At 39.9% G+C, this 12493-nt stretch overlaps 1 protein-coding gene across 2 annotated transcripts; it reads right to left on the bottom strand.

The window, feature by feature from the left end:
- Positions 1-2250: 2250 nt before the first annotated feature.
- ccdc47 (coiled-coil domain containing 47) lies at positions 2251-12205 on the bottom strand. Of its 2 annotated transcripts, none has more exons than XM_085352813.1 (13): positions 12115-12205; positions 9339-9631; positions 9139-9240; positions 5470-5644; positions 5243-5364; positions 5091-5156; positions 4874-4975; positions 4583-4693; positions 4371-4456; positions 4239-4297; positions 4030-4139; positions 3789-3956; positions 2251-2926 (listed from the first exon to the last, which is right to left on the bottom strand). In XM_085352813.1, exons 1-13 carry the CDS (start codon positions 12164-12166, stop codon positions 2846-2848), a joined length of 1527 nt encoding a protein of 508 aa, XP_085208939.1. In that variant the 5' UTR covers positions 12167-12205; the 3' UTR covers positions 2251-2845. The 2 variants fall into 2 exon arrangements, with proteins under 2 accessions (XP_085208939.1, XP_085208940.1); XM_085352814.1 differs by lacking the exon at positions 12115-12205 and adding an exon at positions 9900-9957.
- Between the last annotated feature and the right edge of the window lie 288 nt (positions 12206-12493).

Below are 12493 nucleotides of genomic sequence, written 5' to 3'. Positions count from 1 at the left end.
CTTTCACATTGACACATAACACTGTACACACAACAGCATTAAAAATTGTTAATGTAAATAAAGTCATTTGTTTTATTCAGCGTGAAATTTACGCATTTTTAAAAATTGGTTTGAATCTGCTCCTACATTCGCAAGTATAAAAAATGGCCAAAGGTCCCTCTAGCGGCTGATAAGCAAACCTACCTCAAAATTACTGTCAAATATAATTTATTGTATATTAAAATCTTTCAAGGCTCATATTATACTTGTAGTGAACACTTTAAAGGAATTTATTTCAACATATTAAGTGTATTTATACCGCTACATCTTGAAGAATTTAATTACTTGCCACATACACAATTACACATCTATAATGTGTAGTGAAGTGCTTAAGTGCCAGACTGGCTGTACAAAAGAAAGAGAAATAGAGAAGTATTCCAATCAGCATCCCCCCATTGTGTTAGATAGCTGGTTAACAGCTATCAGTTGAGTAGCTGAGTATCAGATAGGCAGTGTGTGAGTTGCAGTCTCATTTAGCAGTCTCGCGGCTTGAAGGTAAAAGTTCTGCCTCATTCTCTTGACTGAAGTAACTACACTCCTGAGGGCCACCATCAACGTCGTGATGCTCCGACTAAGGATGCTTTCTATAGTGTAAGAATAGAAGTCCCTGAGCATCCCAGCCAGGAGTTTGAAATCCTTTTTCGTTATCTAAAGTAGGAGAAGCAATGACGGGATTTCCTTATCATGAAGTCATCTCTGATAGAACAGCAGCCAGTGGGCACAACTTGGAATATTGATGCTGCAACTTGCTGTAAATAAGCTACAAACCATGAAATTCAAATAATTCGGACTGACCTTAGGCACAGAAGATCTAAACAATCTCCAAAGCTTCAAGGTGGGCACTCAAGATTTTTGTCCCTAGTTCAATAATTAACCAGATGTAAAATATGCTTATAAGCTCCGTCTGGAGTACCTGCCTTGTAATGTTGAATAGTGTGACAATAAAGTTGGTCTTAAGACATTTTGGATAGGAAATTCCATAATTTATTAAATAAGTTGATTAACACCAAGTTGGTTACACTGCAGGGATATCAATCTGTCCGGTTATGAAGAATAAACTGTTGCAAATCCATGTTGTTGGGGACAGCATAACATTTGCCATGGTGTTCCTAGACTCCGTCACTTGAACACACCAAGGTGCTTAGCATGAGCTTGTTCTCATCTGTGTAAAGAACAGGGTGCCAGTGGTGAATCTATCAAGCTGCATGGGGCACAACTGTGATTGCAGATCTTACTAAAAGATACCAGGATCTTTTAGTAGGACCTCATGTCACCACCATGGAGCCAGGTTCAGAGTCCAGTCACAAACATGAACCAGGCTGGAGGGCATTTTCCAGAGTTCTGGTAGGGATCCCTCTGATTCTCTATGGAAAAAGGAGCAGATATTATTCCTGCTGCTGGGCTGATGCCCCTCTAACCTCTTGAGACTGCTACAAGAACCAGAACCTTTGTGTGACTGTGCCAGGTTGGCAGAGTCACACAAAGGTTGTTGACTCTCCATTGCATCAGTTGTCACTTTTAATGTCCCAAAGCAGGTGAAATGGATTCATATTGGTTCTAGCTTTCTAACTGGACAGATCAATTGCCTGAAGTTTAACCGACTTTGTGTTAGAGTGTGACGAGTATCTATTATCTCTCTGATTTATTCGAGATGAAAAAGAACTCACCTGTCAAAGTATGTAAGAACTGGTTTGTGCTGCTGAATTGTATATTTAGTAAATTGATGTAGTTCTAGTTCACCTTTAAAAGAAGGGCAACAATAAACTGCCAATAATACTAACAAGTGCCTTCTGTTACTTTAACCAGAGAGGGGAGTTCATTAAACAAACATCTGGGACTGTCACACTTTAAAAAAGAAAAAGAAAAAAAAAGGAACTAACATTTTACCAAAGACAAGGATTAAATTATTTTAGCTGACAAAATGACAAGTCCATTTCTGCACTTCATTTCTCCAGATTCAGTAAACTATTAAACACCTTCATGATTACAAATGACTTCCAGCCTCACAGGACTATAATATTTCAGCCTGTTAAGACACGACCATGCCGATGTTACCAAATGTAGCTCAGACTGCTGACAGAGTCTACTAGTTAAATTTAGCACTAAGCCCCACCCGTATTCTGGTGCCCATTTTATTCCTTCACTCTTTCAACAACTACCACCCAAAGAAGTATATCAATTTAATATTGAGAGACTATTTTATTACCCACACACACCACACTAACACCCATAACCAGCTGCCTTGTCATTTACCATTAAAAACAAAGTTTTCCAACAGACTCCAGTACATTTTATTTTTTGCTCAGATAAAGATTAGAAACAACTTGCAAGAAATCAACCACATTGCATATATAAATTAAAACGTCCTTGACAGTATCATTTATTATATTAATGCTAATATATATCCAATGAAACCACAGCAATCCTTTTATTCCTTTAAAAAAATGTGTCTGAGTATTACCAAATAGCGTATTCCTTCCCTGCAAACTAAGGTTAAAAAGCTCACTGAGCTACGCAACGTTCATGAATTCAGGGAAAAATCTTGACGTGAGAAGTGGTGACAGATTCAATGGTGAAAAAAAGTCCTCATATTCACTCACAGTCTTTAAGATTTAGCCACTGACATGGAGCAGGTGGTGATACAAACAGCTAAGCTCGACACATCCAGAGGTGCAGAACGTCTGTTTGAAGCTTTGAGCGACTTGTAAGGAAGAGCTGTGGACGTGGTGAGACAAGCTGGAAGAAAACGGTCTGAGCTGAGCACTGCTTTTATGTGTGCTTGTATCCTCATCCCTGTGGTGATGTTTCACATGGCTTTGACTTTGATCTGCTTCATCTTCATCTGCTTCTTCTCAATCTTCTTCTGCTCACGCCGCTGGGCAGCTTCCTGAAAATGTCACATGAGAGAGTTGAATTTTGCAGATTTTGCACACTTGCTGTCTTGCTAAGGTATAAGTGTCTTAATTAAAAGTGTTGTGACACCCCAACACCATCAATGTACATTATAACTGATAATATTAGTCACTTGAACTGAAGATATCTAAAAGATATTCAAAGCCGATTGCATTCAGAGATGGACTTGCAGCAGTCAATTGCTGATCATGAAACTCCCTCAACCTCTGGCCACTTTTGATTGCAGATGTTGCCTGATGGGAGGCAACCCATCTCAAACTCAGGCTAACTGCAATCACTCAGATTGCTGTTATTTCCAAACTTTCACCAATCTGATTTACAATAACAGACAGTTAGTTTGAAAAGATGTTGCAACCAGTCATTAGGTCATGCTTTTTAATCACACTTGCATACCAGAACACCAAATGGACAAGGTCCAGACTTCTTGTCACACTGCTGCTTATTGTCTTTGCTCCCAAGCGCAAAATCTATTAGTTTTCCCTTGTACAGAGCTTTTTCCGTCTGTGCCACCAAGGCTTTGGAGCAGATTACCACTCCAGCTCTGTTTATCTGACTCTGTGGAGTCTTCTTCTCACGGTCTTCATTTATGTTTTTTAAGTTCTTTTTTTAAAAACATGGTTCTCTGTTGATATTGTCTTTTAATTGTGTCCGGCACTTTGTGTGTTTTTTGTCTATGAAAAGTGGTATATAAATATTTTAGTTACTCACTTACTAGTGGATTTTACCATGTTTGGTCAGTTTTTCTTTTTCTTTTAGCTAAAGCCATCAGCACATTTACTGCATACCATATCATATCATTTTGAGTGTATTCAGTCTGAAAAGTTCTTGTTGCAGACCTCCAGACGACGTTGTCTCTCAGGGTCCTCTTCATTCATGATCCTCTCCTTCTCTGCTCTCTTCTTCTCCTCCCGCCGTGTTTGGGCTGCCTCCTGACGCTGAGCGTGAGTCTGCTTCAGGAAGTTCTCTTCCACACGGGCACGGTTTTTATCAGCTTTCTGTTTGCCCTAAACATACAAGAATGATTAAAAAAGAAGCTAAAACATTAAAACACTGCAATAGTGGGTGCACTGTACACACCTCTCTGTTCAGACGAAGCTTCTTGACTTTATCGATGCTGTAGATCACCATGTTCATGAGAGGAAGCAGAGCGTCCATGTCTTTGGGAGAGGTGTTGCCCATGCCAGGCACTGAATATAAAAACATAAAATATATTAAAATAAACACCAGTGAAATCAAATTAGGTTTAATGACGATGTCCAAGACAGTAGCAGAAATGACATGCTCACCATTAAATGTAAACAGCAGTGTCTTCTTGGTCTCAGGCAGCTTTAAGGGCTGACCCTCCCTGAAGCATCAAATAAATCCATCAGTAGACAGAAATTCTTAACTATAATCTGAAAAAGTAAATGATTACTTACTCTTGCATAACTTTTGGACCAGAAAATTGGTCCGAGAAATGGATGGACTCAATCTTATCAGCATGATTGGTGATATAATGTACCATCTTAAATGACAAAAAAAAAAGGGAGGCAACACAGAGTTTTAATGACAGCAACAGATTTAAAGAGAGTATTCTCAGAATATTCAGTCTCTTTTATGACACTGCTTTGATATGAGAGCCAGACTTCACCTTGTTGTCCATCACACCATCCGTAACCTCGCCCATCTCACTAAGAATAGCCAGGGAGTCTGGGAGCCCATACTTGGCTCCAGACTTTGGCTTATCACCACAGAACTCACTCTGAGATAAAAGAGATAAAAAATAAAATAAAAAAATAAAGGAATACATAAAAACAAGGCTTTTATTTTAATATTAATGCATAGCTGGTAAAAATTCAAAAAATCCAGACTACACAAGTCAGTATTTGCATAAAAACAGTGAATTTCAAAATTGCATGTCCAATTTGAAGAGGAAACTCACCAAGTCCTGCATCTCCTTCTGAAGCCGGGCCGTGGCCTTCTTGGTGCCCACAGCAAATACAAAAGTATCCATGTCCTCATCATTAAGAGTCACTTTGACTTGCTGCAAAAAAACCCCAAAACAAAATAACAACAAAAACCAACCCACAGATGCGGCTGGTTAGAAAGTGTATCTGCAGCAATATACAGCGGAGAGAAAAGAAAAAGTGAAAACGTACCACTTGGTCACAGGCGGGCCTCATCATCCTGGCCAAAACGTTAAGCAGGTCCTGCCTCTTAAGAAACTTTAAAAGACAATAAAAACATGAGATACATGTAGCATACATATATCTAATACTCATACTTGTATATCAGAACACATTGCCCACACCTTGAGTTGGATCAGCATGCCTTCACAGCACACACGTCCAGAGCACCAGAGGTTGTAGATGTGCTCATTTTCCTGGTTCAGCTTCCCAGTGCTTACCGCTTCTTTACTGGTGCCATCATCACCTACAAAGTGTCAACAGTTAACCTCATGCTAACCATTAACACTAAATACAAGGAAGCAGATCTAGCCTGTTGAGTCATCTTTCTGGCAGTGTGGAAAGAACTCACCCACTAGTGCAAAGTTGCTTTCAAGAAGCTCCCTGTGCGAGTTAAACCAGGCCTGAGCCAGGCGACTGTTTTTGTTCTTTCCAATGATGTAGTTCATGATATAGGCCAGCAGGCCCGTCACCATCAGGATCTCCATGTAGTAACTCTCCCAGCTGTTCTGGAGATGTGCAGGAACCTGCAGAGAAGCAAACAGCCAAGAGTATGGCAGCTCAGTCAGGAATGAAGATTAAATTTAAAGAAAAAAAAAAGACAATAAAGATTAATTTATAATTTCTCACTCTAAGGCCTGTTTTTATTATCCTTGTTTTTAATGTAAACATTTAACAGCATCTTTAATAAAATTAGAAGATTTTAAATTAAAGGTTTATTACACTTCACTACAAAATGACTCCTAAAAGTACCTGGAAGCCTCACTGATCTTGAAGTGAGTCAAAGGTTTTTGCAGGTGGTCCTTCCTTAGGATCATTATTAGCCTGCAGCTGTTTGCTAATACATTGTGCCATTTGGTTGTTGCTTTTGTTTCCCCAGTGATGTTGTGCTGTTCTTCCCTAGGTGGATTAGTTCATTGCTGCCTGGGGCTCTTGTTGCCCCCATCTACACCCACAGGCATGCTGTGGGCCAGCGGGGGACTGACTGCAGCCCTGGAAAGACTGGTTTACAGTCAAAAAACACTTGCTAGTCTGAGCCTAATGATTACAGAATGACCTTGTGTCTTCCAACACATCCACTTGTTCAGCCGTACATGTTTTATTTAAATTAATCTATCCTTAAACTTTAAATGTAATTTTTTAGTTCAATAACTACATGAGGCTTGTTTATTAAAATAATGATTAAATGTGATTTTTGCCCTGAATTACTGAAGTTTGTGTTTGTTTTTTTAAGATGTTCTGAACTATTAAACAATGGCAATTTTTAAAAACAAAAACAATCTTCAGGTTGAAAACTTGGTTGATTTCTTTTTGACTGTAACATAATAGGGATATTACAGGTTGCTACTTTTGTTCTGGAATGACTGTACTGTTTCTAAATAACCCCAAACCTGGTTTGACATTTCTGAGATCGGTCATTCCTTTGCAGACATACACAGACACTACTGTGTATGAAACAGGTGAATAACAGCCAGGGTATCAGTCTGACTAACTTAGTAATCTAGCTCAAATCAGTGCAACTCTGAGACTATTTTACTCAATAGACTGATGAGGAGGGCAAGCTCTGTCCTGGCCAGTCCCCCAGACTCCATAGAGGTGGTGAGAGGAGGATTATGGTCGATGTACAGCTCCTCTCTCTCCCCCTGCATGAGAATGTGGAGGCCCTGAGCAGCTCCTTGAGCATTAAATGGTTACAGCCATTGTGTAGGACAGAGCACCATAGCTCCTTCCTCCTGACAGTAGTTAGATGGTACAATTCACACACATAATAGGGTGTGTTACGTGTGCTAAAACTCAGTCCAGATCAAAAGTTTAAGACCAACTTGAAAAATGTAAAAAAAATAATAATTATTTAAAAACAATCCACATTCAAAAGGTAAAGTTTTTTGCCTTTGCCATCAGAACGTCATGACAGTGACTACCTGACAGAAAATTACAATGAATCCACATTTTTTGCACAGATTTGGCCTTTTAAAGGCATGTGGTCCTAAACTTTTGATCAGCTGTAAAACAGCCTGTTTCAGTTTAAGAGTTGTTTTCAATAAATTGCACGCTCGAAAAAAAAAAGTTTAGTCTCACTCCCATTTCTTCGTGTTGGATGCTGAAGCTCTACTTGGAACCTTGTTAAGATCCAACAATACAAAATATGTTTTTTTTTCCACATTTTTCAAGTGGCCTTAAACTTTTGATCGGGACTGTATGAGTGTATACACCATCACTCCCACTGCACTTTATGTACACATAAAAATAAAATCTGAGTGTATTTTACTGGATAAAGCAACCTTTAATATACAGTACAAATTACTCTTGTGCAGTATTTTGGCTTTTTTTATTTTTTAATTTGTACACAGTTGTTTCTTTCCATTTCTAAACGTATAATATTGATTTTTCTTTCTTCTTTGTGCTGCTGTATCATGTAAATTCCCTCAGTGTGGGATTATTAAAGTTGATGTCTGTGTCTTTAGGATTGACCGAGTTTTATGACTGGCATAAACCTTTTCTGAACTGCTGATCTTTCTGTATTATAATACATCATGTTTAGTGTTTTTGTTTTTTAACATATGATAATGATCATTGATTAGTATTGATGGCAGAACAAGTTCCCCTGTGGAAGGTTTTGCTACACCACATCTAGGCAGAGTTCTCTTTCATCTATGCATTCATTTGGACACTTCACTTATATGACTAGCAATAGATATCCAAGTCATCATCCCCATTTTACTTGTTTGAAGTCTGCTTGAAGTCCACAGACTGGAGAGTAGGGATGGGTATCGTTTAGGTTTTATCCGATACCGGTGCCAAATCGGTACTTTTGAAACGGTGCCGGTGCTTAAACGGTGCTCGAACCGGTGCTTAAAGAATGGAGAACACAAACTTTGTCCAAAAACCTCTCATGTTCAGCTGGGTTTTTTTTGTAAAAAGATAACAATGTGTGCCTTTTCTGCAGCTATGTGGCATATATGGCATCACTCTTGGCTGGAAGCAGTGCTTAAACAATGGAAAAAACACAAACTTTGTCCAAAACCTCTCATGTTTAGCTGTTTCCCACTTTTTCTTTGGTCATTTTAGCCTTTTTGGCCAGGGTGAAGGGAGTATCTGCCATCAAACAAGAAGACAGCCGCATGTAGCTATGATGATGTTTGCTAGTTCACCTTACATGCATTAATGTAATAACGTGGTTAGCCTACTCAACGTAAATTACACACGAACAACATTAAGCTACTCATGCAGAGAAGAATGGCTGCTGCTGCCATCATCATCCTCATCATTTCTGCTACACTGGCAGGGCTAGGGGCCAGGACTCTATTCTTCGGGTTTTTGGGGGATGTTGCTCCGGGTCCGATAACTGGCAACCCACCCGACGTGCACGGTGTGAGGTCTCGCAGCAAGCTACCAAATACGGCGCATTTCTCGGCTTTTAAAAAAACCGCTATGCATCGCCAGCTGTTTAATCGGATTCTTGGTGTTACCTCCTTTGACAGTATCACAGTATCAGCTTAAAGCACTTGTTGCAGGCTGCTGAGTTTGCATATTTTGCTGTGAAGTACAGCCAGACTTTTGACCGCTTCGCCTTGGACATTTTTAATCTGTAGCTCTGCTCTAACAGAACTTACGTACCTGGCCCCGCCTACTATCCTCGGAAACGTAAAATGATTGGCTAGAAGTGTATCACAGCTCAGGAAAAAAAAGCACCGAAATAAAGCACCGAAATGTGCGCTGCTTTTCGGTCTGGTTACTACCGTTTATGTCAGAACCGGTGCCATCATGGCACCGGACACCGGTACCCATCCCTACTGGAGAGCATGTCAAGCTGTTGCACAATAATGTAAACTCTCCACATATAAATGGAGAATTTATGTGTGGTCAAATTAGTGATCTGCATGGACCCTTGCACTCACAGTCCTATTTCTCAGGAGTAAGTGGACTCACAAACATGCAAAGTATATTTAAGGATTAGGAATGCTCCACTCACTATGCCAGACTTGCTTTTTAGGAGATTTCAGCAGTAAGCCCGGCTTACCGTGTGGATTATCAGGGGGTCTTTCATGGAGTGTCCAGTCTTCTCCATGTCTCCAATCCCCTCAAACTCCTCCTGGTCATATTTGCTGTATATATCTTGATCCTAGTAAAATACGAAAACAAAATAAATCAAAACAAACATGATTTAGTATGAAAACTGTGTTCAAATACTGAGACGTAAAGAGTTAGAAGGTAATGAACCTGTGTGTCTGGGTCTTCAAAACCATCCTGTCCATCCTCCAGCTCCACTGTGGCTTCATCTTCATCCTCATCCGGCTGCAAGGATGGTGAAGCCCGAGGCGGAGGGGCGGTTTCTGCTTCAGCTGCTGAATCATCGGTCATGTCCTCAAACTCGGCAAAGTCATTGTCATCGAAGTCTGCTAGGTCCTCTCCATCGTCAAAATCATCATTGTAACGCCCCCTGGAGACGGGGATGGCCAAGAGGAGCAGCAGAGCAGGTATCAGGAGGAGATAGAGGCTTTGCATGGTGGGACCTGCATCAGAGAGAATGTTGATGCGACAAACAGGAAAATAAGGGTTAACATTAAAGCCACTTATGTCACCTTATTTGTAAATACTCAAAGAGTATTGTGTAACTTCATTTAACAGAAATCTGTGCATTTTTCTTTAATCATTGTCCATTTTATAAAACCAGTTCTGGTGAAAAGCCAAACTTTTATACGCAAAATCCTTTGTTAATGTAGAAAAGAATGATATCTGCAGGATGTGAAAGATATAATAGATGGGTGTGGGAAGCACAACCTCTGCATCAATGTGGGGAAGATAAGGAAGTTGGTCTTGGACTTCAGGAAGAGGAGCAATACTCCATCTCCCTTTTCATCAGAGGAGGAGCTGTAGAAACAGTCCACAGCTTCAAATACATCTGAGAACACATTTCCAGGGACATGACGTGGAACAGTAGCACCTGCAGCATCATTAGGAACGCCTACCAGTGACTTCATTTCCTCAAGAGGCTGAGGCAGGTTGGCCTCAACACCCCATCACCACCTGGTATGCTGCTGAGAAGAAGCCGCTGCAGAGCATAGTGGAAGCTGCCCAGATCATTTGTAGCTCCCTCCCCTTCATGGTCTGTATTATGAGGGATCCCACCCACCCACTGACCCAGCCTATAAACTGTTATGACACCCTGCCCTCCACTCAGGCAGAAGACTGTTTAGCATCAACACAAAACCCAAAAACTGTAAGCTCCATACATCACTAACTACACTTACAGTGCTATACTTTTAACATGCAGTGTCAGAGCTTTATTAGTGATACGCTTATAAGTTATAATGCTGGTTTACTCTTAAGGATAGCTTGATGTTATGCATGGAGCTGGTTCTCAGGACAGATTTGGTTTTTCATGTGGAAACATGCAAAAGAAAGAAATCTTCCCCCTGATATCTACTGCTATGTAAATATGCAGGTTTCCAAGCAAACAACAACAAAATAAAATAAGTCATTTGCACAGTTCTGCCCGCCGTGAATGATTTACACAAAAGAGATAACCTGATTTTGTTTTTGTTTTTTTTAATTCTTTCTCTGTGAGAAATAAACTGAACTGTGGCTTTAGGGAAACTTTACAACCTCAAAGTGTACCATATCCTCAACCGGATACTAAAAATTTTAAAGTTTAACTCTCTCTTTCTCTTACTCCACCCAACAGAAGAACATAAGGCCACTTACTTGAGAACTTTAGAGTTAAGATATAAAGACAGACATACTGAAGCATAGAAAATAAAACCATAACACTAATTATAACCACCTAGGACCATCCCCATCCACACCCACTAAGAGACAAGGGTCATACTTCTTTTGGCTACTCCCTTTAGGGGTTGACATCTGCCCCCTTCACTACATCTATGAACCAGTCAAGTCCCTACTCTCACATCTACAGTCCTGCCTTTCCTTCTCTTGCAGTCTCCTAATATTCCTTCCCTCTCTCCTCTTCCTTTGTTTTCAGCCAACAGTAACGCAGTTTCCACTGGCACCCCAATCTGGTATGGAAATGTCATTCTTTATGACCAGCGTGTTTGAGAACTATATCGATGAGATCGGACATTAAATATTTATGTGGTTGTTGTACTGTACATTAAAAATTAATAACTGCATATAACAACATATTATAAAGAACAATATTTTTGGACAGGTGTGGTAAAGTAATTATTGACGAGTGTATAGTTCATCAAGTTAATGATGCCAAAGACAGAGCTCCAACAACAACAAAAATACAAGATAAGCAGAAAAAGATCCACTAACTTACTAGGATTCAGCAACACTTGACCACAGGAACTTACATATGCGTCTTACGTTTAGCAGATCTTTAACCCAAAGACTGAAGTATTAATCTAAAACCACCATCTTTCTTTGAGATTAAACTCTAAGGAAGTTTAATCTCGTCACACAGTGGGATATTAAGGTGACAAATTCCCAAAGAGGAAGCGCTCCCAGTATAGCAACAGAAACCAGAAAGGACTAATGAAAAAAAAGTACCTTTAATTGTCGCATCTCCGCTTTATCATTAAAGAAAACTTATAAAACTACACCTTCAGACGTCTGTAGACACACATGCCAGCCGGGAGTAACTTAAGCAGCTTCAATCCTATGAGCTTTCTTTAGCTCAAGTAACTTTTAGCCACCGACCCAATCTCTGCTAAACACTCGCTAACAGCTAAAACAGAGATTTAAGTCTTTGACTTTTTAGTGACATTTGTGTTAAAACTATAAATGCGGCCTTATCTAGTAATGGCTATATAATTAAAGCATAAACAGTATTAATATCACCCAACCCATCCCCCCGCCGCCCAGCTTTCACTCACTCATTAACCGCTAGCAAATCTGACATTAGCATGCTAACGGTAGCTAACTAGCATGACAGCACGTCTCTAACAACACCGCTTACGATTTGAGGAAAACAAAACTTCCTTTACGTTTAAAATAAGCCCACTTATCATAAACTAGTGAATAAACAGCTCACCTGAAGTCGACCTGTGACGGTAAAAGTAGTGCTCGTGTAGATTAAATAGCATGAACTGCCCTTGTGGTGACGGTACACCTGAAAATCAAGAAAAACCTTTCAAAATTAAAGTATCGCGACCGGATGTGGTGGATTTGTTTCTGTACATTTCCAAAATGAAACTTTTATTTTGATTGTTAAAACCGGAAGTGTTTGCATGTCTACATTAAGGTCTATCGACACTGCCGCTCCCTGGCGGACACAGCGCGCAACTACAGTTACACTTAAAACCTGAGTTGTCATACACCACATGTTAATCTTAACGATATTTCTCGTTTACCGTCAATCTTAACGGATTCAATAAAACGCTCTTATTTCTAAACGATAAAAAAGTAAATCA

This window comes from Diplotaxodon limnothrissa, linkage group LG4, assembly GCF_057381915.1.
Source record: "Diplotaxodon limnothrissa isolate DT_005_m linkage group LG4, D_limnothrissa_male_GT1.1, whole genome shotgun sequence".
NCBI lineage: Eukaryota > Metazoa > Chordata > Actinopteri > Cichliformes > Cichlidae > Diplotaxodon > Diplotaxodon limnothrissa.
This window is presented reverse-complemented; position numbering and strand designations above follow the sequence as displayed.

Coding starts and splice junctions, on each gene's coding strand:
- ccdc47 (XM_085352813.1), bottom strand. CDS start 12,166: ATGCTATTTAATCTACACGAGCACTACTTTTACCGTCACAGGTCGACT. Junction 9,241..9,338: donor TTGAAGACCCAGACACACAG/GTTCATTACCTT, acceptor GTATTTTACTAG/GATCAAGATATATACAGCAA. Junction 5,645..9,138: donor ACCCCCTGATAATCCACACG/GTAAGCCGGGCT, acceptor GCTTCTCTGCAG/GTTCCTGCACATCTCCAGAA.